General features: G+C 39.4%; 2 protein-coding genes across 7 annotated transcripts in view; one reads left to right on the forward strand and one right to left on the reverse strand.

The window, feature by feature from the left end:
• The window catches only part of MIA3 (MIA SH3 domain ER export factor 3), a 78,669-nt gene extending 59,931 nt beyond the window's left edge, over positions 1-18,738 (reverse strand). The window contains exon 1 of the mRNA XM_055334001.1: positions 18,604-18,738. The gene's annotated coding sequence lies outside the window, so the exon portion shown is untranslated. The remainder of the gene's footprint in view (positions 1-18,603) is intronic.
• Positions 18,739-18,875: 137 nt separating this feature from the next.
• The window catches only part of TAF1A (TATA-box binding protein associated factor, RNA polymerase I subunit A), a 33,022-nt gene continuing 25,248 nt past the window's right edge, over positions 18,876-26,649 (forward strand). Inside the window, exons 1-5 of one of the 6 annotated variants that reach the window (XM_055334330.1) lie at positions 18,890-18,947; positions 19,289-19,424; positions 19,903-19,987; positions 20,295-20,417; positions 24,169-24,338. In XM_055334330.1, the coding sequence (XP_055190305.1) occupies positions 20,297-20,417; positions 24,169-24,338 (291 nt within the window). In that variant the 5' untranslated portion in view covers positions 18,890-18,947; positions 19,289-19,424; positions 19,903-19,987; positions 20,295-20,296. Of the gene's footprint in view, positions 18,948-19,288; positions 19,425-19,902; positions 19,988-20,240; positions 20,418-24,168; positions 24,339-26,649 lie in introns of all 6 variants that reach the window. The other 5 variants (XM_055334329.1, XM_055334328.1, XM_055334325.1 and 2 more) reach the window with 5 other exon arrangements.

Below are 26,649 nucleotides of genomic sequence, written 5' to 3' on the forward strand. Positions count from 1 at the left end.
TATTGCCATGAGACCATCACTATAATGAAGATAATTAACTATATCCATCACTGATAAAAAGAAAAAAAAGAGTCCTCTAATGCTCCTTTGTAATCCTTCCCTTCCCTTCCCTGCCTGTCTCCAAACAACCTTCTGTTGCTATAGATTGATTTGTAATTTCTGGAATTTGATGTAAGTGGAATCATACAGTATGTCTTCTTTTTTTGTCTGACTTTTTACACTCTGTGAAAGCACTGGAAATACATCCAGAATCTGACTGCTCTCACCATCTCCATTGTTAACACTGGATGGCCAAGCCACCATCATCTCTCACCTAAAAGGTCACGATAGCCTTACTGTTGCGCCTTTGCCTCCCTAAGGTCTACTGTGTCAACAGCGGCCAGATAGATCATTTCATGATATAAATTTGGTCATGTCTCTCCTCTGCTCAAAACCTTCCTACGACTTTCCACTTCCAAGTAAAATGCAGTGATTTATGATGGAATACACTGTCTTATTTGATTGGACCTTGATCATCCCTTTTACCTCCATTTCTCAACATTTTCATCTTGCCCTACTAGTTCGCCTCAAACTCACCAAGCTCCATTCTTACAGTAGAGCATTTGAGGTTGCAATTCTTCATCAACCTGGAACAGTTCCCCCAAACAGTCCACCTTACTACTAACTAGTTCCCTCAATTCATCAAGTGTCTGTAGACACCATTTCTTGTTAGAGAAGGCTTTCTTTACCACTCTACATAAAATAGAGCTCCTTCCATGAATATCTGTTCATCATCCAGCTTTGTTTTTCTTTAGAGTACTTCCACCAGCCTTACATTTGTTTATCTATTTGACCAAATATAAGTTCCAGGGGAGCAAGGAATTTGTTTTCTTCACCACTATAATATATATGCCTAGAAAAATGTCTGGAATATATGAGATATTCAACAAACGATTTGTGAGATGAACCCAAGATAACTCACATATTATAAATATATTACATCATTAACCTACACAGAGCCTCCATATGTAAATAGTACCAAGAGGAAATATGCCATAAAAAAGCATTTTGTTTCTTTCCCTCAGCAGCATCCTCAACACCTGGAACAGAACCTGGAATACATTGATTGTTGATTGAAGGCATATTTGTTATGGAGGGAGTGAATGAAAAAATTGCAGTGTATATTTTCCCTATGTATTACCAGAATAGATAAAGCAGATAAAGGAAATTCTAATTTTTCTTATTTCTGTTTAGAGTAGAATTAATGACAATTCATTGGTGGAAAAGACAAAATTCCAAAATGATCTAATTCAATATTGCTTGACTAATATTTACTTTGACTAATATTAAGATATTCTTTTATATGAAGGAAGAAAGCTCTCAGTTTCTGAAGAACTGGCTGCTTAATTTGTTGGATTTTCTGGGGTTTTCATTCATCTGCATCTATTAATTATTATTATTACTATTGCCTTAAAAAGACATTAACAAATTTAATAAACAGAAAAATCTCAGCTGACCACAATAAGGATGGTGTTTATATATACATATAATTATAGTGGATGAATCAGCATTCATTTTTAATAGCATTTAAGGATATGGCCCTGATGTTTAACATAAATTATAATCCCAAGTGTGTTATTTCTTAACACCTCAAATGGAATTTTCACTAGGTAAAGGTTAGTGAGAATTTTAAATTAATGTATCTAGGGATGCCTGGGTGGCTCAGTGGTTGAGCATCTGCCTTCGGCTCAGGGCGTAATCCCAGTTCAAGGATTAAGTTCCACATCAGGCTCCCTGTGAGAAGCCTGTTTTTCCTTCTGCCTATGTCTCTGCCTCTCTGTATATGTCTCATAAATAAATAAATAAATAAATAAAACCTTAAAAAAATTAATGTGTCTAGTTGGGGGGGCATAAAAAATTAGAGTTGGGGGGCAGCCCCGGTGGCTCAGCAGTTTAGCGCCACCTTCAAGCATGGGTGTGATCCTGGAGACCCGGGATCCAGTCCCATGTCAGGCTCCCAGCATGGAGCCTGCTTCTCCCTCTGCCTGTGTCTCTGCCTCTCTCTCTCTGTCTCTAATGAATAAATAGATAGAGTCTTTGAAAAAAAAATTAGACTTGGAGAGTTCCTGACCTTAAAGAATTTGCAGTCTGCCAAGAAGACAAGACAAATACGTTTGAAACAAATAGGAGACAGAATAACATATATTATAAGCTTCCCATTGTGCCTGCCCAGGAACTTCTAGAAGGCCTAATACTGAAGTTATCAGAAAGAATACAGTCTATTGCCAATAATGAAACCAACTCAGAGCTCAGAGAATGGTGTAAAATAATTATTGAGGACTATGGCTTCCAGGTGAGATGGAGAATAGGGGCCAGATTTACCCTTCCATGTTAAACATCTGAAAAAATTGGGCAGAATATATGAATAACTTTTAGAGATTGGACAACAAGCCGTACAGGGCAATAATCCCTAAGAAAAGTGTAACAAATGGGAATGCTACAATTCCCTCATCTTACTCTCTGGATGAAGTTTCCAGGCCACAGTCAGAGAAGGGACACTCAAACAGGTGATCTCCTTGAGTGGAGGAGACAGATTTTAAAGTTTGGGGAGGTCATAGCAGCTGGAATTTGCAGGGAAGAGTACAGGAGAGAAGAGAGCTACATGGAAAAGACAACTGCAGGAAAATGCCTGGGTGGCTCAGTGGTTTAGTGCCTGCCTTTGGCCCAGGGTGTGATCCTGGAGTCCCAGGATTGAGTCCCTCATTAGGCTCCCTGCATGGAGCCTGCTTCTCCCTCTGCCTGTGTCTCTGCTCTCTCTCTTTCTCTGTGTCTATCATGAATAAATAAAATATTTTAAAAAAAAGAAAGAAAAGACAACTACACAGACAGAGCACCAAAGATCTGTAGAGGGTTCCGTCAAGTCTCTAACTGAACAATGATAAATATCTTTACGTGTGTAAAGAACTACCTGAGGCCAGGTAAAGAATCACCAGAGAGGGCAGGAAGAACAACTGTTGGAGTAAAGGATAGATTATGCTGCCATCAGCTGGAATGGGAAATCTGAATAAACAGAGCATCAGGTAGATTGGTTAGTAAAGGGGAGAATGTCATACAAAGATTGAAAGCTACTCTAAGAAAGCTTTAAAAAAGCCTTGAAAATATAAAAAATGTGGGGGCCTGGGTGGCTTAGTTGGTTAAGCATCTGACTCTTGGTTTCAGATAGGGCTGTAATCTGTGGGTGGTGAGATCAAGCCCTGCATCAGGCTCTGTGTTCAGCAGGGAGTCTGCTTCTTTCCCTATCCCTTTCCCTCTCCTACTGCCCCTGCTCATGAGTGCACACACTCTCTTTCTCAGATAAATAAAACTTTAAAAAGAAAAAAAAAAGAAAATGTTTCCGAGTAAATTCAAGAATAAAGCTGAAGAATATTTAAGAGAATACAAAACATCCAACACCCAACAAGGTAAAGTAACAATGTCTGGGATCCAAGAAAAAAATATAAGGCATGCAAAGAAGCAGGATAATATCTATGTTGAAAAGAAAAATCAATGAACAGAAACTTTCACAAATGACATAGATGAGAGAATTATTATACAAGGACATTAACACAATTCTATTCCTTATATTAGAGATGCTATAGAAAAGCATAAGCATGCAAAGTAGAAACATAGAGGATATAAAAGTGATCGAAATTAAACTTAGGTGAACAAAAAAAATGGTTGAGATGAAAAATACAATGGATGGGATTAAGAACACATTAGACACTGCAGAAGAAAACATTACTGAACTTGACGACATGGCAGTATAAACTCTCCAATAAGAAATGGAGAGAAAAGAGACAGAAAGAAATGACTAGGGCATCAGTGTGCATGCTTTAGTTCAGACATGTGTAAATAGGGGCCCTGAAGGAGGTGGGAGACAGAAAATATGTTTGAAGAAGTAATAAAAGTGTTCCAAATGTGCTGAAAACTCACAGATCAAGGAGTTCTAAAAACCTCAAGCATGAGAAACATGAAGAAAACAACACCAAGTCATATTAAATTGCTTAAAATCATTTAAAGAAAGCAGGCACACTGTGTACAAAGAAGCAAAGATAGTGACAGGAGGTATCTCATTGGAAAAATGAAGGCAAAAAGTCAGTCATTTGACATATTTAAAGTGCTAGTGGAAAAATGACACTCGAGTTGTATATCAACTGAAAATATTTTTTCTTTCCTTTTTTTATTATTTATTTACTCACGAGAGATACAGAGATATGGACAGAGACATAGACAGAGGGAGAAGCAGGCTCCTCATGGGGAGCCTGATGCGGAACTCAATCGCAGGACTCCAGGATCAGAACCCGAGCCAAAGGCAGATGCTCAACCACTGAGCCACCCAGGTGCTCCTGAAAATATTTTTCAATGATGATGCTGGGATATCTGGATATCCACACGCTAAAGAATGAAATTGAACACTACCTTACACCACAAACAGAAATTCAAAATGGATCACAGACCTAAATGTAAGAGCTAAAACTAAGTCTTAGAAGAAAACATAGGGAGAAATCTTGGAGTAGGCAATGATTTCTCAGATATGACATGAAAAGTGCAGCAATCAAAGAAAAAAATAGATAAATTAGACTTTATCAAACTCAAGACTTCTGTGCTTTGAAGGATATTGTCAAACGAGTGAAAAGAACCACACAGATGGGAGAAAAATATCTGCTATTCATATGTCTGATAGGGGATATGCACCTAGAATATATAAAGAACTCTTAAAATTTAATAATAAAAAGACACATAATATAATTTAAAAAATAAAAAACCAAGGCAAAGAATTTGAATAGACATTACTCCAGAGAAAATATGCAATGGCCAGGTGTGCAAAAGATGCAGCCACCTTGGAAAACAACCTGGCAATTTCTCAAGAGGTCAAACATAGAGCTAACATAGAACCAATTAATTCCATTCCTAGGTAAACAAACAATAGAAATAAAAAGACATATCCAAACAAATATGAATAACAAATATTCATAGTATCATTACTGATAATAGCAAAAATGGTACACAACCCAAATGTCCATCAAGTTAATAAATGAATAAAATGTGATATATCAATACAACAGCAATAAAAAAGGAATGAAATATTGATACATGGTAAAACAGAAATGTCCCTTAAAAACATTGTGCAAAAAAAAAAAAAAAACAAACATTGTGCTAAATGAAAAAGCTAGCTACAAAAGACCATATATTATATAGCTCCATTTACATGAGATGCCTAAAATATTTAAATCTAGAGACAAAGTAGATTATTGGTTGGGTAGGGCTTGAAGAGATAGGAGTATTGGGAGGAAACAGATAAAGAGTACAGGATTTCTCTCTGGGGGTGATAAAAATGTTCCAAAATTGATTGCGGTAATGCAGAAATCTGAGAACATATGAAAAACCATTGAATCATACACTTTAAATGGATGAACTGTTTAGTTATGTGAATTATATGTCAGTAACACTATTACAAAAAAAGATTCCAATCACAAAAAGCAAACTTCTATATATGGAAAACAAAGCAAAAAGATGATTGAATATATTTTCAGACACACAAAATCTAAAAGAATTCATTTTCACTGTATATACTGCAAGAAATAGTGAAGCTCTTTAGGCAGAGAGAAACTACTGGATGGAAACTGAATCTATCAAAAGAAAAATATAAGAAATGTATATATGTGGGAAAATATGGAATATATATCTATTTAAAGTACATAAAAGCAAATAATGTAAAATAGTTTTTTCTTATTTAAAAAATCTCTTTAAAAATAACCAACTAAAGCAAAATTAAATACCTATTGTGAGGTTCATAACATATGTGTAATTAAAATGACTTCTCAGATATGACATCAAAAGCACAGCAACCAAAGAAAAAATAGATAAATTAGACTTTATCAAACTCAAAACTTCTGTTCTTCAAAGTATATTGTCAAACGAGTGAAAAGATAACCACACAGAAGGGAGAAAAAAATATCTGCTATTCATGTCTGATAGGGGATTTGTACCTAGAATAAAGAACTCTTAAAATTCAATAATAAAAAGACACATAATCTTTCATGGAATTGTAGTCATACAATTGACTACAATTGCATGAAAGTAGAAGAGGAGAAATGGAAGTATACTGTTGTAAAGACCTAAGGCTACAAGGGAAGTGATAAAATATCACACGAAGGTATACAGTAATAAGCTAAAGGTGTGTATAAGCTAAAGGCGCTATAGCAATACAAACAGTAACAAAATCCCAGAGAGAGAGCTAGTAAGTCAACAGAGGCGATAACACATAATTAATCAAAAGGGAGACAGAAAAAGAGTAAAGGGGGAACATAAAACAGAAGATACAAACAGGAAGTAAAATGGAAGACCACAGATTTAAACCTAATCATATCATTAATCACATGAAATGTAAATGGTCTAAAAATTCCTTTAAAAGGCATAGATTTTCAGATTCAATTTTGAAAAGGCAAAACTTGGGGTGCCTGGGTGGCTCAGCCGGTTAAGCATCTGACTCTTGAGTTTGGTCTGGGTCATGATCTCAGGATCATGAGATTAAGCCTCCCATTTGGCTCCATGCTCAGCAGGGAGTCTGAGATTCTCTCCCTCCCTCTCCTTCTGCCCCTCCCCTACTGTCTCTCTCTCTCAAAAATAAATCTTTTTTAAAAAATAAAAAAGGAAAGTTCAACTATATGCTTCCAATGAGAAAACACAAATAAAAAAGATAAACCAACCTAACACTAATCAAAAGAAAGCTAGAATAGCCATATTAATATCAGACAAGGTAGGGATGCCTGGGTAGCTCAATGGTTGGCTCAGGGTGTGATCCCAGGCCCGGGGATTGAGTCCCACATTGGAAAGCTGCTTCTTCTTCTGTCTATGTCTCTGCTTCTCTTTCTCTGTGTCTCATGAATAAATAAATAAAATCTTTTTTTAAAAATCAGACAAGATAGATTTCTTTTTTTAAAGTTTTTATTATAATTCCAGTTGGTTAACATACATTGTTATATTAATTTCAGGTGTACAGTATAGTGATTCAATTTCATACATCACCTGGTGCTCATCACAAGCGCATTTCTTAGTCCCCATCACCTTTTAACACATCCTCCCCAAACCATCAGTTTGTTCTCTATAATTAAGAATCTGTTTCTTGATTTTACTATCTCTCTCCCCCTTTTAAATAGGCAGTTCTCATTTTCCCCTTTGCTCATTTGTTTCCAGAGAAAATAGATTTCACAGCAAAGAATGTTTATCAAGAGTAAAGGGAAACATTTCATAATTTAAAGAAATCAATTCATCAAGAGAATATAACAATTTTAAATGTTTATACACCTAATAGGAAAGCTTCAAAATATAGGAAGCAAAAACAGAACTTATGAACATACTGCACAAATTCACAATTATAGTTGGAGACTTCAATATCCCTTTCTCAATAATTGATAGAACAAGTAGACAGAAAGTCAATAAGATGATAGAAGACTTAAACACCATCAGTTGACTTAATTCATGTCTCTAGAACACTCCACCCAACAACAGCAAAATATACATTTTTTTGGACTATGGAACATTTACCATGATCATGGACCAATGAAACAATACATTTAAAATTTTTCCAAACAGGTGAAGTATGTTTTCTGACCACATGAAATTAAATTAGAAATCAGTAACAAGGATGCCTGGGTGGCTCAGTGGTTGAGCATCTGCCTTCGGCTCAGGTCATGATCCCAGGGTACTGGGATCTAGTGGCACATCAGGCTCCTCACGGGGAGCCTGCTTCTCCCTCTGTCTATGTCTCTGTGTCTCTCATGAATAAATCAATAAAACCTTTAAAAAAAAAGAAGTCAATAACGAAAAAACATCTGGAATATCTCCAAATTTTGGAAATTAAGTAACAAACTTTTATTTTTTTAAGGATTTTACTTATGGGTCACCTGAGTAGCTCAGTGGTTGAGTGTCTGCCTTCAGTTCAGGGTGTGATCCTGGGGTCTTGGGATCAAGTCCCACATCAAGCTCCTCATGGGGAGCCTGTTTCTCCCTCTACCTGTGTCTCTGCCTCTATCTGTGTGTCTCTCATGAATAAATAAATAAAATCTGAGAAAAAGATTTTATTTATTTATTATTTGAGAGAGAAAGAGACCAAGCAGGGGGAGGGGAGGGGAGAAAGGGTCAGGCAGACTCTGCACTGAGTGTAAAGCCCAATATGAGGATCAATCCCATGACCTCAAGATTATGACCTGAGCCAAAATCAATATTCAGACACTTAACTGAACCACTCAGGCACCCCTAAGTAACAAACTTTTAAATAACCCATGAGTTAAAGAAGAAATCAAATAGGAAAATAGGAAGTATTTCACAGTGAATGAAAGTGAAAACACAACATATCAAAATTTGTGGGATACTATGAAAGTACTTTAGAGGGAAACTTAAACCTAAATGTCTATATTAGAAAGCCAGACACGTTTCTAAATCAACCACTTCAGTTTCTACCTTAAGAAACTAGAAAAAAGGGCAGCCCCGGTGGCTCAGCGGTTTAGCGCCGCCTTCAGCCCAGGGCGTGATCCTGGAGTCCCGGGATCCAGTCCCACATCAGGCTCCCTGCATGGAGCCTGCTTCTACCTCTGCTTGTGTCTCTGCCTCTCTCTCTCTCTTTCTCTCTCTCTGTGTGCGTCTCTCATGAATAAATAAATAAAATTTAAAATAAAAGAAACTAGAAAAAGGAGAGCAAATTAAAACCCTAGCATAAGGGGCGCCTGAGTGCTTCAGTCGGTTGAGCATATGCCTTCAGCTCAGGTCGTGATCCCAGGGTCCTGGGATCAAGCCCCACATCCGGCTCCCTGCTCATTTGGAGCCTGCTCCTCCCTCTCCCTCTGCTGCTTCCCTTGTTTGTGGTCTCTGTCAATACAATAAAATAAAACTTAAAAAAAAAAAACAAGCAGAAGAAAGGAAATAATAAATATCAGGAATCAAAAAAATAGAAAACAAAAAGAAAATAGAGAAAATCAATGAAGCCAAAAGTTTATTCTCTGAATTTCAATATTAACTGAAGAACCTCTATTCAGAGTGAGTAGGAAGAAAAAAAAGAGAGACGACACTAATTATCAATATCAGAAATGAGAAAGAAGACAGGCATTAGAAGAATATGAAGGGAATATTATGAATAACTTTATGCCAATAAATGATACAACTAGGATGAAATAGACGAAGTCCATTAACCTAGACCCTTCCCACATAACATATACAAAAATTGATTGGTAATACATTATAGGCCTAAATGTAGGAACTAAAGCTATAAGACTTCTGGAAGAAAACATAGTTTTTTTTTTTTTTTTAATTTTTTTAATTTTTATTTATTTATGATAGTCACACACAGAGAGAGAGGCAGAGACATAGGCAGAGGGAGAAGCAGGCTCCATGCACCGGAAGCCCGACGTGGGACTCGATCCAGGGTCTCCAGGATCGCGCCCTGGGCCAAAGGCAGGCGCCAAACCGCTGCGCCACCCAGGGATCCCGAAAACATAGTTCTTTTATGTTTCTATGTTTCCTATGATCCTGACATTGGGCTTGACAAATTTCTAAATACACAAAAAACATAAACTCTAAAAGAAAATCAATAAATTGGGACTTCATCAAAACAAAAACTTTTGCTCACTCCTATATTCACTGTTAAGAAAACAGAAAGGTAAGCCGCAGAGTAGAAGACAGTTTTGCAAAACATGTATCCAAAAGAAAGAAACCTAGAATATCTAAATAAGTCTTACAACTTACAAATGAGAAGATAACCCAATTTCAAAAAAGTGGATGAAAGATTTAAATAGACACTTCACCTTAGAAGATACACACATGGAAAACATGTATGTGAAAAGATATTCAACATCATTAGTCATTAGGAAAAAAGCAAATCAAAACCAATCAGTATCATTGCATATCCACTAGAATTACTAAGAAGGCTAATCATGCAAGTGTTGACAAGGATGAGGACAGTTGGATTTCTCATGACACTGCTGGCTATAATTGCAATTGGGCAGTTTCTTTAAAAATTGAACCACATCTACCATATGAACCCAGTTTTTCCACTCCTGGGTATTTACTCAAGAGAAACAAAAGTTATTTCTTCACTAAGACTTTTCACAAATGTTATTAGCTTCACCTGTAATAGTAAAAACAAACAAATCAACCAAAACCCAGGTGTCCATTGAGAGATACATAGGTATTAAATTTTGGAATATTGTTCAGCAATAAGGAATTCCTGGGGTTCCTGGCTGGCTCAGTCGATTAAGCAGGTGACTCTTGATTTTAGTTTAGGTCATGATCTCAGGGTCCTAGCATCCAGCCCAGCATCTGGCTCTGTGCTCAGTGCTCTGTGCTCAGTGAGGAGTCAGCTTGGAATTCTCCCTTGTGCTCTGTCCCTCACCCCACCCCCACTTCACACATGGGCACTCTATCTCTCTCACTCTCTCTCGAAATAAATAAATCTTTTTAAAAATAATAAAGGAGCTATTGGTACTAGTAATGGCAAGGAAATTCTAAGTGAAATAAACCAGACCAAAAAATATATACTTATAATTCTATTTATATAACATTCTGGAAAATTCAAACTAATCTATAATGACAATTGTTGCTTGGTAACAGGACAGGGAGGCAAGGAACATAAAGAAAGTTGTGGATGATGGTTATGTTCCTTCCCTTGTGGTGATGGTCTCAGGTGTGTAAGCCTATGTCAGAACTCATAAAACTGTATCATTTAAATACTTAAATAGAATTTATTTAGTTTGAAACAGCATTTACAACTCAAGAAAGTTGTCAAAAAATTATATGGGGCAAAGTAATTTGCAATAATTGACAGAAAGAGATAAAATATGGTTATCTTTAAAGGTAACTGAAGAGTTATAAGCCAGGTAAATCCTAGTAAAGGTCTTGGTTAAACATGAAAACACTATGATTGGTTACAATATAGTGAGTCAGAAGAGCAAGAAACACATTTTTGTTTTACTCCATCCGGTCAGCCTGCACGGTATCATTTCCTGCTGGGCACCCTGAGATCTTCTCTCTTGCCAGATTTCTGACTTCTCTTGTGTCTAACGTCATCCTTTGTGGCCAGTGTCTAAGAGATAGGTCCACTTGTTATACCTGTGCTAAAGGAGGCCCAATCTTGGCTCCTACCCTCAAGAGTGCAGGAGGACTCCGGATTCTATTATATTCTTCAGAGTGGAAACTCCTAAAAGATAAACAAATCTCTCTTGTTAATGCCAACCACTTCTCTCTGTAACTTGGGGGTGTGGGGGACGCAGACACAGAATCCAGCTACACAATAAGTGTTAAAATGAAAATACATTTTCACATTCAACACAGGTACAAATTCTAAGCACTAAAGATAATGGTAGGATTTGAGTTAGGGCTTGGTGCGTAGATAGGAGTCAGATTGTAAAAGGAAAAGGAAAGGGCAGGGACACCTGGGTGGCTCAGTGTTTGAGCATCTGCCTTTGGCTCAGGGCGTGACCCTAGGGTCCTGCTTCTCCCTCTGCCTGTGTCTCTGCCTCTCTCTCTGTCTCTCATAAATAAATACATAAAATCTTAACCAAAAAAAAAAAAAAGGAAAACAAAAGAAAGGAAAGGGCAGGTGAAGAAAGTGACATAAGAGAAAAGAGAGCAGAATGTTCAAAGGACAATAAGGGGTTCTAATCTTACCACAGTGAAATGATTCTAGTAAAGAGTAGTGGGAGATAAATTCAGGCAACTAGAGTAAGTCAGGTTATATAAGCTCTTGAAAATCAAGTACAAGAATTTAGACTTAATAGAGTAAGAAACAGAAAGCTATCAGATTTTAAATAAAGTGATCATATAACTGAAGTGGAATTTAAGCAAATATCTGGTTCCAAAAGCCAAGGAGGATGGAGTTCTGTGTTGGGCATGGACAGCAGGGTTAAATTCTTCTTGACAATCAAAAAGCCATGTCAAGGTCATGTCAAAGGGTATGTTGTACGGGGAGTGAGTCATATACAAGGCTCTCTATCTATCAGCATGCACTATTTGTCTAGTCCTGACAAATATTATCCCAATTTCTACTGTACAAAGAAAGAAACTCAAACATCTGAAATTGCCACTGGTATACAGACTGATATATAAGTTCCTGTTTCCGGTTATGCCTAATTTACCCTGGCACTATATTCACAGAAGTCAAATATTTGAGCTTTGAAACAAATGTGTAACAGATTCTAAGGTGAGGTGGGTAGAACTCAATATCCACAGTGTAGACTGTTCAGCTTTATCCATTTACAGTTTTCAGATATGAATTACTTCCTTGCTAAGACAACAGCAGAGGCAAGGAAAATAATCAAAAGCACTAACCTAGGTACCAGAGGTCCAATTGTGTGACCCTAGGCAAGTCATTGATTTTTCTGAGTCTTAGATTCTTCATCTATGAAATTGGGGCAAATGTTAAAACCACAGTGTTCCTTTAAGAAGCAAATGATATATTAAAAGGTTACCCATTCATGTTGTTTAAATAATTAAATAGCAATGTATCTGGCTCTTAGCCAACAGAGATAGTTAATGGTACAAAAGTCTCAGTAAGTTAATGACTGTCACAAAGGAGACCTTTTTGTTTTTAAAAGATTTTATTGATTTATTTGAGAGAGAGCCAGAGCACGCACCGGCACACAGACAAGCAGGGGAGAGGGTGATGGGGGAGGGTGCAGAGAGAGGGGGGAGGAGAAGGGGAAGGGGTAGAGGGCAAGGGAGAAGCAAACTTCTTGCTGAGCAGGGAGCCCAACAGAGGGTTCGATCCCAGGACCCCAGGATCATGACCTGAGTGAAAGCAGTCGTTTAACCGACTAAGCCACCCAGGCACCCCAAAGGGACACCTTTTTTTTGACAACTACCTTCCCTAAAAACTTCCCTTTTAGTATAAATCAGCAGAGCAGGTAACATCTTCCTAAGCTATGCCAGGTAGGTTCAAAGCGACTCCTGGAGGTAACCTTAAAAATTAAGAAGAAGAAAATATATTCTTCAGGATAACATACGATCACGCAGACCTCTGTTACAGATCACACAACAAGACAAAGCAAATTTCCTGAATCTTCAGTATGTTAAATAATACATGTAGTATAGAATTAAGAACAGGAACATAAATACCATTATGAAGACTATTCAAGTGTGAAAACCGATCAATTGTATACAGAAAGAGTAAGAGTTCCCTGCACGTATGAAAGCTCATTCCATTGAAAGCTACATGAGATGTGAAAGGTATGGAATACATAAGAGGATGAATGAATGATATTAAACCAGAATGATAAGGGCACCTGGATGACTCAGTGGTTGAGCATCTGCCTTTGGCTCAGGTTGTGATCCAGGAGTCCTGGGATCAAGCCCCACATTGGGCTCCCTGCTTGGGGGAGAACCTGCTTCTCCCTCTCCCTCTGCTGCTCCCGCTGCTGTGGTCTCTCTGTCTCTCTGTGTCAATACATAAAATCTTAAAAAAAAAAAACAAAAAACTGAAGGCACAATAGAAATTTTTAGGTAAATGAAAACAGAAAATTCAACACTGATAGACCTGTATCATAAGCAATGCTAAAAAAAATTCTTCAGGATTAATGATGATGACATACTTTATGGAAACTAAGAGATATAATGTTTTAATTTTCTTTACTATGCGATACATTTAGTGTTTTTTTTTTTTTAAAGATTTAGTTTATTTAATCATGAAAGGCACAGAGAGAGGGAGGGAGAGAGGCAGAGGCACAGGCAGAGGGAGAGGCAGGCTCCATGCAGGGAGCCCCACGTGGGACTCGATCCTGGGTTTCCAGGATCATGCCCTGGGCTAAAGGCGACGCTAAACCACTGAGCCACTGGGGCTGCCCTATTTAGTGGTTTAAGATTATAGTCATTTATTATTTCTCCCTATTCTGTGCCTTATCTAGACTTAACTGGTTGGTTCTTCAGATTTGGGTGTTATTGACCACTCATGTGGCTGCACTAAGATGGGAAGTTGGTTAGGGCTGAAACTTCCAAATTGGTTTCATTCACATGTCTGGTGACTCAGATGTGGTTCCTGCCATGGCTGGGATGGGCCTTTTTCATTCCAAGTATTTTTTGATATTTAGTAATCTAGCCCAAACTTACTTAGTTGCTGGCTATATTTCTAAAAGATAAAAGCACAAAATGCAAGGCTTCTTAAGGTCTGTGTCTAGAACTGGTATGACATCACTTTTGGCACATTTTATTCACCAAAGCAAGTCAAAAGACCCACCCAGATTCAAGGGATGGAGAAAGAGACTCTACCTCTTTTTTTCCCTTTTTTTTAAAAAATATTTTATTTATTTATTCTTTTTTTTTTAATTTTTATTTATTATTTATGATAGTCACACACACACAGAGAGAGAGAGGCAGAGACACAGGCAGAGGGAGAAGCAGGCTCCATACACCGGGAGCCTGATGTGGGATTCGATCCCGGGTCTCCAGGATCGCGCCCTGGGCCAAAGGCAGGCGCCAAACCCCTGCGCCACCCAGGGATCCCTTATTTATTTATTCTTGAGAGACACAGAGTGAGGGAGGCAGAGACACAGGCAGAGAGAGAAGCACACTCCATGCAGGGAGCCCGACGTGGGACTCGATCCTGGGACTCCAGGATCAAGGCCCGGGCCAAAGGCAGGCACTAAACTGCTGAGCCACCCAGGGATCCCTATATTTAAATATTTATTCATTTGAGAGAGAGTGAGTGCGGGGGGGTGGGGGGGGCAGAGGGAGAGGGAGAAAGAGTCCTAATCCCCCAATGTAGGGCTCAATCTCATGGTACTGAGATCATAACCTGAGCTGAAACCAGTCTGATGCTTAACCAACAGAAGCGGTTAAGAGGTTATGCAGATTAGGTTATGCATAATTTAGTAGCATCATTCAGGCACCCCTGGACTCTATCTCTTAATGAGAGAAGCAACATGTACATTCAGGCAGGAATGGGAAGAATTTCTGACAGCTATTTGAAAATAATCTATTAGAAGGAATGATAGTGCTAAAAATAGTAAACAGGTAAATATAAAAGGCAATATATAGGGATGCCTGGGTGGCTCAGCAGTTGAGCATCTGCCTTTGGCTCAGGGCATGATCCTGGAGTCCCAGGATCGAGTCCCACGTCGGGCTCCCTGCATGGAGTCTGCTTCTCTCTCTGCCTGTGTCTCTGCCTCCCTCACTCTGTGTCTCTCAAGAATAAATAAATAAAATATTTTTTTTAAAAAAAGGCAATATATTGGGGGATCCCTGGGTGGCTTAGTGGTTTGGTGTCTGCCTTTGGCCCAGGGCATGATCCTGGAGTCCCGGGATCAAGTCCCGCATCGGGCTCCCTGAGTGGAGCCTGCTTCTCCCTCTGCCTGCTTCTCCCTCTGCCTGTGTCTCTGCCTCTCTCTCTCTCTCTGTCTCTCATGAATAAAAAAAAAAGGCAATATATATGTTTCTTCTCTTAATTTCTTTAAAGTACATTATGACCATTTAAAGTAAAAATGACAATGAATGTACATGTAGCACATAAGACAATAAAGCACAAAGGACTTAGGAGTGGTGGTAAATAAAGCCATACACGGTAAGGCTCTTTTATTTTATGTGAAGTATCACAATTTTAACTCTAAGTAGATATTAGTAGATGTAACTTAAATTATCAAATTTAAGAATGCATAATTCCTTACAACTTTGCTAAAACAATAATGCAAAAAAGGCATAGTTAAAAGCCAACAGAGGAATTCAAATGGAACACTAAAGCATTTGATTAATCCAAAGAAATGACAATAAGTGAAGAACAGAGGAGAGGAACACAAAACTAATGAGACAAACTGAAAAAAATATCAAAGTGATAAACTTAAATTCGACAATATAAATTATTACAATTAACACAAAAGGATAAAGCACATCAATTAAAAGACAGAGATTGTCAGATTAAATTAAAAACAGGAAGATCCAACTAAGTACTGTGTATAAGGGAATCACTTTAAAAAAAACATATATAGGTTGACCACATAAAGATGGAAAAATATAAAACCTACAAACAGTAAGCTAAGAAAGCTGCAATGACTGTATTAATATAAGAGAAATTTCATTTCAAGATAAGAAGGGTTATCAGAGGGCAGCCCCGGTGGCGCAGCAGTTTAGCGCCGCCTTCAGCCCAGGGTGTGATCCTGGAGACCCAGGATTGAGTCCCACATCAGGCTCCTTGCATGGAGCCTGCTTCTCCCTCTGCCTGTGTCTCTCATGAAAAAATACATAACGTCTTTTTTTTTTTTTAAAGAAGGGTTATCAGAGACAAAGGATTTTTCATAATGATAAAATGGTTATATCATCAGAAAGACATAAGAGCTATCAGTTTAATGTGATCAATAAAACTTCCAAATATGTAAAGGAAAACCTGATAAAACTAAAGAAGAAATGAATCTACACAGTGTATGCATTTTTAACTCCCCTATCTAAGAAATTAATAGCAGCACTGTATGTGAAGTCAGTGATAGAAGATTTGAACGAAACTATCACCTACCTCAACCTCATTGACACTGATGCTCAACAACAGCAGGGCACATTGCTTTTTCACTGCCCATGGAACGTTTACCAAGATAGATCATATTTGGGGGGATAAGTCTCAACAATTCTTACAATATTGACATCTGACAAAGTTTGTTTCTGATCACATCATAAATAAATTGGTAATCTCTAACTAGACTGATGGAGAAAAGAAAGATGGAAAATACAAATGGCTGATACCAGTATTTTAGATATCTATTGCCATATAACAAACAATTCCATAATTTAGTAGCTTCAAACAAAAATTTTATTTTTGGAATTTTATTTTGCTCATATTTTGGAAGCCAGGAATTTGTAGAGTTCAGTGGGAATAGCTCACCTCTCCTTCATGTTGTCAAGTAGATTCACTCAAGCAGTTGTATTCAGCAGTAGACTGATCTGGGTCACAAGGTCCATGAAAGTTTGCCTCAGATGTATGGAATTAAGATGTAGACTGTGGGCTTCATGTGGCCTCTCTCCATGTGGTGTTTTACCCGTTAGGAACTTTTTTCTTCATGTGGACTTTCCTGTACAATTGCTTGAACTTCTTTATGAGGGGTTTGGGGCATCAAATGGGCAAAAAAATGGAGCCATGCCTTTGAGAATACAGTTGTTTGTTTTTTTCCTCAATTCTGAGCCTGGGGTGGGATCTTCATCCATATACTTTATAGAGAGTTTATAGTTAGATAGTATCTTCCTCTATATTATTATGTAAGCTGCCTTTGTTTTATCTTTTCATTTTTGCTACACTTTTTTATCTTGTCCATATTATCAGCTGTGATCTAGTATAGACTGTTTATGATGATGTCTTTCCAACTGTTTGGTTGTCTAAAGCTTGTTCTTTATTAGACTGCGGGGAATAAAATAGAGTGTTTGTGGCAATCACTGAAGGGTTTGTGGAAACAATATTTTCTAAATAAGTTTGCAGTTTTTCAAAGATGTTATTTTTGAAGATTTTATTATTTATTTGAGAGAGAGAAAGAGAAAGCACAAAGAGGAGGAGAGCAGAGGGAGAAGCAGGCTCCCAGCCCAGCAGGAAGTCTGATGTGGGGCTCAATCCCAGGATCCTGGAATTGTGACCTGAGTGGAAGGCAAATACTTAACTGAGCCACCTGGGCTGCCCTTAAAAAAATGTTATTATTATATTAAGTTGTTCTTCAGCATAACACAATTGTAAAGACATCTTTATGCTTCTTAGAATATGTTTTCTTCTAGATTGGAGTCTAGAAACCTTCTGTATGCTTCATTTTGTTTTATATTTGCATTTTTGTCATCTTTTTTTTTTAAATCTTGTTTACACTATGGATGAGTTGTTTTCATTTTACTGTCTTCACCTACCACATGTTTTGGTTTTTAAAGATTTTATTTATTTATTCATGAGAGACAGAAAGAGAGAGAGAGGCAGAGACACAGGCAGAAGGAGAAGCAGGCTCCATGCAGGGAGCCCGATGTGGGACTCGATCCGGACACCCCGGGGTCACACCCTGGGCCGAAGGCGGTGCTAAACCGCTGAGCCACCGGGGCTGCCCTGATCGTCTCACTTTTGACGCCTCTCTGCCTCTCTCCCGTATGTTCATCAACATTCTTCAGGAAAAATGACCCCAGACGTGTCCCCAGAGCCATCTCTGCCGAGAGGGCAAAAAGACATTCTTGCCCAAAATTTGGGGACATATATAAATTCAAAGTTAAAACTTTAATCAACGAGAAAAACAAGATTTCGAGGAAGCGGTTAAGAGGTTATGCAGATTAGGGGCGGCCTGGGAGGCTCAGCGGTTCGGCCCCCGCCTTGGGCCTAGGGCGTGACCCAGGGCTCCCGCGATCGAGTCCCGCGTCGGGCTCCCTGCGTGGAGCCTGCTTCTCCCTCTGCCTCTCTGTGTCTCTCATGAATAGATAAACAAAATCTTAAAAAAAAAAAAAAAAAAAAAGAGGTTCTGCAGGTTTATCTCGGTCAGGACCCCGTCCCCTCCCCACCCGCCCCGCCCGACGCCTCCTAACCCTTAGGCCGAGCAAAACTCTAAAGGCCCCGGTTCCGTGAATTACTCGGTGCGGTGCGATTCCGCTCCTCTGACTGCTCACCTCATCCATCATCCCGTCGTCCCGGTCTCCAGGGGCACTTAGAGTCCCGCATTCCTCCACCGGGACCCACTAGAGGGTTAAAGACAGGACCCACCCCGAGGGGGGGCAGCGGCCCGCAGCCACTTCCGGGGTCGAGCCGCGGAAGGAGACGCCTCCCGCGGGAGGAGGGGTTAGGGGCGGGGCCGCGTCTGCGCACCGCCTGAGAGCGCAGGTGTGCGAGGGGGCGGCTTTGCGCATGCTCGCAGCGAGGCGTCTCTAACTCCGCTTCCGGTGGCGGTTAGCTCTCGCGGGGCCCCAGTCGCCGCGCTGCGTTAGAGCCGCGGAGAAGTTTGGGCGTCGGGCAGGTGAGTGCCGCTGCTTTTGTCCGTCGGTCCTCGCCGCCGTGCAGAGTAGCACCCGAAGGGCTGCGCTAGGATTCACCCTGTTCTGCTGATGTTTTTTTTTTCTTGATGTTCTGAAACCCTTATTTCTGAGAACGAGGCGGAAGGGGTGGAGAAGCTATGATGGTTACCGTGGCAACTGCGGGGGGCACCCACTTAGTTTTTGAGAATTTGGGAAGGGAGAGCTTTTTCTGTAAGGGCTCGTTAAAATACACGTGTTTCGGGTGTTATTTCAAACCCATGCTCCTAAACCGCAGAATTTGATTTTTTTTAAAGATTTTATTTATTTTTTTCACGAGAGACAGAGAGAGAGAGAAAGAGGCAGAGACACAGGCAGAGGGAGAAGCAGGCTCCATGCAGGCAGCCCGATGGGGGACTCCACCTGGGACCCCAGGTCATGACCTTTGCAGAAGGCAGACGCTCAACCGCTGAGCCACCCAGGTGACCCTCAGTCCTGTCTTCCTACCCCCTCCTCTACATGGACCCAAGACTATTCATGCCAAGTAGTTTGATGCCAACTTTGATGTCCTAGAATATTGTCTTCACTTTTCTTATGTTGGCTTAACTTAATTAAGCCCCTCAGTTTTTTTTCAATATGAACATGGAAGAAAATAATTATAGTTTCCTCTGGATTTTTATAGGAATTAACGAGATAATTTAAAAGCTTGGTGGTAAAGAAAGAGACCAATACATATTAACCATTGCTACTGTTACTGTGGTTGTGTTGTTTTATTATTATGTATCATTTTGCTTTTTCTTCCTCTAAGCTTGAGCTGTTATTTTTATTTATGTATGTATTTATTAAGGTGCACTATATTATCTATCTTTGTTCTTGTAACATAGTAAAGATTAAAAAGTTTTTTTGAATGGATCATTTATTTTGGCTGTTGCTGACATAATTTTACTCTCTTCTTTAAAGGAACTACCTGGGGGTGCCTGGGTGACTCAGTCGGTTAAGCATCTGCCTTCAGCTCAGATCCCAGGGTCCTGGGATCCAACCCCGAGTGAGGCTCCCTGCTCAGTTGGGGCCGGGGGGGGGGGGGGGGGGGGGGGGATGGATTTGCTTCTCCCTCTGCTCCTTCCCCCTGCTTGTGCACTGGCTCTCTCTCTTTCTCTCTCCCTCTCTCCCCCCCTTGCTCTCTCTCAAATAAATGAAATCTTTTTTTTTTCTTAAAGGAGTGACCTAGTAGATAATTAATTTTGCTAATTGAATGTTATTTATTAGATAAAAAGATGGCATTTTTTTTTCTGTTTAAGAATTCTGTGAAATAAGATATACAGAAAGGAACTGATAATCTCAATTTGGAGCAGGTATGAGTGATTTCAGTGAAGAATTGGTAAGGTCCAAGACAGAGGATGAGCAAGAGGAATCATGCATGTTCTCTGGTACAGGAATGTCCTTTCCTTGGCTCCAGAAGCATATAGAGACTGTGGGTAAGTAAAATCACATACAGCCATTTTAATTGTAATGCAGGGAGATGATAAAACTCTGGATACAAAGTGAATAACCAAACTGGTTTACTCGGTTTTCAGGATGGGACTATATAAGGGTTTTTGAGGCTGTAAGAAAAAAAAAAAAAAGATCCTTTTTTCTATTTTTCCTTTGAACTAATAGCAGCCTGTATTATGGTAGGTACACTTTTTGTTTGTTTGTTTTCTCTATCAGTACTTACTAGGAACTGAGCAGATAGGTTTAAGTCCAGAATTTACATATTTAGAAATGTTTCATAAGTTATGGATAGCCTGTTAAACCCAAAAACTTTATGTCTGCAATGAGAAAATAATTTCAGGTAATATTGACATTGTAGTGATTAAAAAAAAAATAGCCATAATAGGAAAACAGAATTGCCTAGCAATTGCTTATTTTTTATTCTAGTAGATATCTTTTGGGGTTTTGAAGGGTATGCCCCCTAGAATAAAAACTTCGAAGACAGAGGCCAATCTGGATTAAAACTGAATTTTGAGTACCTTAGAATAGTACTTGGCTCAAAATAGTGCTCAAAAAATATTTGTTGACTGACACATTTCCAGGTTTTTTCAGGGGCATTAGAGATAGGTTGATGGCACTTGTTCTTTATTGTACCTCATTCTGTGTCAAAATTTCTTTTCCTAGGCAATTATTTTTGAAAGTGTATCGGCAACAAATAGGATCATCTTTTGCTCATAAAAGAATGAAGTGAGAGATATTAGTAGGGTAACTAGGCTAATTTGGAAGACAGAAGGAGAATTTTCCAAGGATGTAAGGACACTAGTCTAAAGTCCAATTTCCATTCTGAGTAGTGAAAACTTGAGGGGTAGATGGGAGCTTGGCCTGAGGTCAGTCCTCCTTTATGTGAATAAATGAGGTTTTAAGGGAGAGGTGTTTTGTCACTTTCCCAGACTACCTCCCTGGTGTTGCTGTTAGTCCTGGGCAGCGTGTGTGTATATCTTGCTAAATGTAGCTTCTTATTCAGAGAGCTGGGTGGGGCATATTATTCTGCATTTCTGATAAGATCCCCAGGGATGGTAAGGCTTTTGTTTGTAGGAGCACACTAAATAGTAAGCATCAGGATCGCCAGGTGATCTGTGTGTATTTTTTTTTTTTTAAGATTTTATTTATTTATTCATGAGAGACAGAGAGAGGCAGAGACCCAGGGAGAGGGAGAAGCAGGCTCCATGCAGGGAGCCTGATGTGGGACTTGATCTGGGGACTCCAGGATCACGCCCTGGGCTGAAGGCAGGCGCTAAACCACTGAGCCAGGCAAGGATCCCAGATCTGTGTGTGTGTGTGTGTGTGGTTTTTTTTCCTGTGTGTATTTTTAAAAAGTTTGAGAAGCACTATTGTAGAGCAGTAGTCTTCAAATCTGTTTTTCTCCCATATTCTCTTTTTTAAAAAATCACATATTGCTTTGCACGGTTTTAAGATACCATCTAAAAATTGTAAGTTTTAAAAAAATAAAACAAAAAAAATAAAAATTGTAAGTTTAATAGTTGCAAAAGATATAATTTCCACTATAGGTTGCCATTTTTAAATGAAATTCATTTACTACTTTTACAAATATATCCAGTGAAATCTAAAGAACATAGGAATGTGATATGCCTTTCATCATCCATTTAAAAATATTTATGGGGATCCCTGGCTGGCGTAGCGGTTTGGCGCCTGCCTTTGGCCCAGGGCGCGATCCTGGAGACCCGGGATCGAATCCCACATCGGGCTCCCGGTGCATGGAGCCTGCTTCTCCCTCTGCCTGTGTCTCTGCCTCTCTCTCTCTCTCTCTCTCTCTGTGACTATCATAAATAAAAAAAAATAAAAATAAAAATATTTATGAAAAAGATTTTAAGTGATGGAGATTTTATATTGTTTATTTTCCTTTCATATTTTTATCTTTGCGATAAAGCTATGTATCTACTTTTAATCTACCTTTAATTATTTTTTGTTAATATCCGATAAGGCTTAAAGTATTAAAATTTTGTCTGGGGTGAGACATTTTAATTAATAGTTGTATACAGCTGATGAAAACATAAGTATTAAAAGTTGTGTTAAAATTTGATTAAAAGTAAATTTTTATTGCTTCTTTATTTTAATAAAATAAACAAGGTTGGGATGCTGGGTGGCTCAGCAGTTGAGCGTCTGCCTTCGGCCCAGGGTGTGATCCTAGAATTTCAGTATCAAGTCCCACAGTGGGCTCCCTGCATGGAGGCTGCTTCTCCCTCTGCCTGTGTCTCTGCCTCTGTCTCTCCATGCCACTCATGAATAAATAAATTATTTAAACAAATAAAAAATTAAAAAATAAGGTTATCATTTTTTTCCAATTATTTTAAATATCTCTGAAGGAATATATGTATTTCCAGAGTGGGAAAAGATTTAGCTCTGATTCTATTTTGTTTTCATTGATACATTTCTGAGAACTCTTAGTTACATAAGTGAGTAGATGGCACCAGATAGAGTTTAATCATAGCAGTATATAAGGTTTTTGAATTTTTGAAGAACTCATGATGAAATTGTGTAAGGATCTATTATAAAGAATTATTCAGCCCTTCCACACTTAAAAAAAAAAATGATTTATTATTTTAGAGAGAAAGAGCGAGAGCGAGCGAGCGCCCGGAGAGCAAGCCAGGGAGAGCCTGAGGAGAGAGGGAGAGGGTTAGAGAGTCCCCAGCTGAGGGCAGAGTCTGATGCTAGGTTTGATCCTAGGACCCTTAGATCATGACCTGAGCCAAAATCAGGAGTGCAATGCTCAGCCAACTGTGTGCTCGACTATGCCACCCAGGTGTCCCCCACACTTTTGATAGCAAAGACTTGGAAAACACCCGATTTGCAAAAGGGTGTGTTGTAGTCATTCACTTTCTCAATATTTACCCTTATATTCTCACCTTAAGGTAATATACAATGATTTCAGTTGTGCAGCCTTGACTGTAGAACAACAATTCTCTAGGAGATTAATTTTAGGAAAGAGTATGAGGAAAGTGAAGATCTGCAAGTTGATTTCTCTCAAACTATCTTTGCACAGTGCCTCTATGTGTCTGTGTATTCCCGGGGGTCAGGGTACCCTTGATGGAAGACCGCTGGCCTATAGGGGTCCTATGGTGGTGTGGAAAGAGAAGAGGAGGTGGCAGTGTGCAACCAGTCACTCCTAAATCGAGGTTGTAACTAAGTCCAGATATTCTTAACGTGAAGATTGTCCATACTTTAGAGAGATAAATGCTAATGTCTATTACCGTTAAATCCCATTTGTATTTAATATCATTGAGTTACTGGGAACTTGAAATATAAAAACTCACCTTTTGGAGTTTTTAGAATGCTGCTAGGTAGTAAAGACCATGCTTGTCTAGGATAACCTAATGATTTTTACCCATTCAAAATATTTGGGTCTTGCTTTTGGGGCCCTCTTTGGGAGATATTATGCAGATTGTTGAGTGCAAAGATAAAAGGATGATTGAGTCAGATTTGGAGCCTCTGGTACTCTGGTAGCCCAAAAATATTAAATTAGGTATCTCCAAATTAGACATTTTTTTTTTCATTTGCTAAGACTAGTCAAAATAGTGTGGAAGAGTTTGTTTCAAGTAAAACTTGCTTTGATATTAGGGATGGCCTATTAAGTTATAACTGCTGTTCCACTTGATAAAACTTCTGCTTATCAGAAGTAAGTTTTTTAAACTTGAATTGGAATCACTGTGGTTAAAGACTTTTCTCTTTAATCTGTAGCAACTGGAGGGAAAAAGGAGAAGGATTTTGCTCAGACAACAAGTGCTTGTTTGAGTTTTATTCAAGAAGCTCTGCTGAAGCACCAGTGGCAGCAAGCTGCAGAATACATGCACAGTTATTTTCAGATCTTGGAAGATTCAGATAGCTACAAGAGGCAGGCCGCACCTGAGGTAAGTGAAGTGTGAGTCTGCTGGAGGAGATCACAGATACTTGAGTTTCTGCCTAAGCTGGTCCCTGAATGGCATTTGCAGGATCTCAAATTGATTTTTCTAAAAGCTATTAAAAGTAGTTTTGGGTGGAGAGTTTGTATTGGAACATTGTTTCTCACAATTCTTTTACTTATCAGGATTTTTTTTTTTTAAAGATTTTATTTATTCATGAGAGGCATAGAAAGAGAGGTAGAGACAAAGGCAGAGGGAGAAGCAGGCTCCATGCTGGGAGCCCAATGTGGGACTCGATCCGGAGGACTCCAGGATCAGACCCTGGGCCGAAGGCAGACACTAAACCGCTGAGCCACCCAGGTGTCCCTACTTATTAGGATTTTTTTTTTTTTTTTTAGATTTTATTTATTTATTCATGAGAGACACATAGAAAGGGAGGCAGAGGGAGAAGCAGGCTCCATGCAGGGAGCCCGATGCGGGACCTGATCCTGGGACTACAGAATCATGCCCTGGGCCAAAGGCAGGCACCAAACCACCGAGCCACCCAGGGATCCCCTACATATTAAGATTTTAAAGGAAACTCAAAAGTGTGAACTCTGAACTCTCAGATTCCCCACTATTCATATCTTCCAATAATTATTCTCTCCCTGTATCATTTCCCCCCTCTCTGTAGAATGTTTCCTATCCCCATACAAACATATTATTTCTTCCATCTTAAAATCCTCTCTTGACCCCCACTTCCTCCACAGGTGTGCCCAATTATCCCATTTCCACTTTCAGCAAAACCCCTTAAAAGACTATGAATACTTGTTCTAAGCCCTCTCCAGTTAGGCTCCCCTGATCACCAGCATCACCACTTCTTCCAAATTACTTTGTCGGGGATCCCTGGGTGGCTCAGCGGTTTGGCGCCTGCCTTTGGCCCAGGGCGCGGTCCTGGAGTCCCGGGATCGAGTCCCGCGTCGGGCTCCCGGTGTGGAGCCTGCTTATTCCTCTGCCTGTGTCTCTGCCTCTCTCTCTCTCTCTCTCTCTATGTCTATCATGAATAAATAAATAAATAAATCTTGAAAAAAATGTTTAAAAAAAAAATCAAATTACTTTGTCAAGGTCAACAGTGCCCAGTTCTCAGTGCTCATAGAACTTGCTCCGTCAGCAGTGTTTAAGACTGTAGATCACTCCCTCCTGTGTGATAAACTTTCTTTATCTGGCTTCCAGTACACTACAGCATCTCTCTCAGTTTTCTCTCACCTCACTGGCTTTCCTCAGCCTCATTCTGCGAATGCTCTTTGTCTCTCGGCCTTTTGACTCAGTCTTTAGTCTTCTTTATCTGAACTCACCTCTGGTGATCTCATTCAGTTTTATGTCCTTAAATTTAGTCTATATGGTGGACAATTCCCAATTGTATATCTGTGGCCCTGACATCTCTTCATGTCCATGTTCCCATATCCCAGCATTCATATCCCACATCACCACTTGGATAGTGAACAATCCTGTCACACTAACATAAAATAGGTCTTCTGATCTTCACCATCAAACCTAATTTTCCTCATCTCAGGTGATGGTTATTTTATGTATCTAATCACTGGGGCCAGATTCTTTTTATTGTTTTGTTTTTGTTGTTGTTTGTTTTTTTGGGGGGGAGGGGGCAGATTCTTACGTTCTCTTTCTTTTATGCCCCCTTATCCAAACCATGAAAAAGTCCTGTTGGCTCTGCTTTCAAAATTCAGTCTGAGGGGTGCCTGGGTGGCTCATTCAGTTAAGTGTTTGACATCAGCTCAGGTCACAAGCCCAGAATCCTGGGCTTGAGCGCACACGTTGGGCTCCCCGCTTGTTGGGATGTCTGCTTCTCCCTCCCTCTGCCCCTTCCCTACCTCATGTGTGCTCACTCACTTGCTTCTCATTCTCTCTCAAATAATAAAATCTTTAAAAAAAAATTCAGTCCAAATACCTCTCACCCCTGCATTGCTGCATGCTGATCCAAGCCACTGTCCCCTCACTTAGATGACTGCTTGCCATCCTGTGCCCCCCCAGTTTCTTTTCAACATAGTGACCAGGGTGATCCTTTTAAAAAAACGGTTTTATGATTAACACATACAGTTCACACATTTAAATTGTACAATTCAGTATTTTTTCATATATTCACAGAGATGTGCAGCCATTACCACAATCTGAATTTCAAACATTTTTGCTCCCTCCCGCCCCCAAACAACCCTATGCCCACTTGAGGTCACTCACTATTCCTCCCTTCGTTACCCCATTCCCCAGCCAACCACTAATCTACTTGCGATTCTGGATATTCCATGTAAGTGAATTTTATGATACA

This window comes from Nyctereutes procyonoides, unplaced genomic scaffold, assembly GCF_905146905.1.
Source record: "Nyctereutes procyonoides isolate TBG_1078 unplaced genomic scaffold, NYPRO_anot_genome, whole genome shotgun sequence".
In the NCBI taxonomy this organism is placed as follows: Eukaryota; Metazoa; Chordata; class Mammalia; order Carnivora; family Canidae; genus Nyctereutes; species Nyctereutes procyonoides.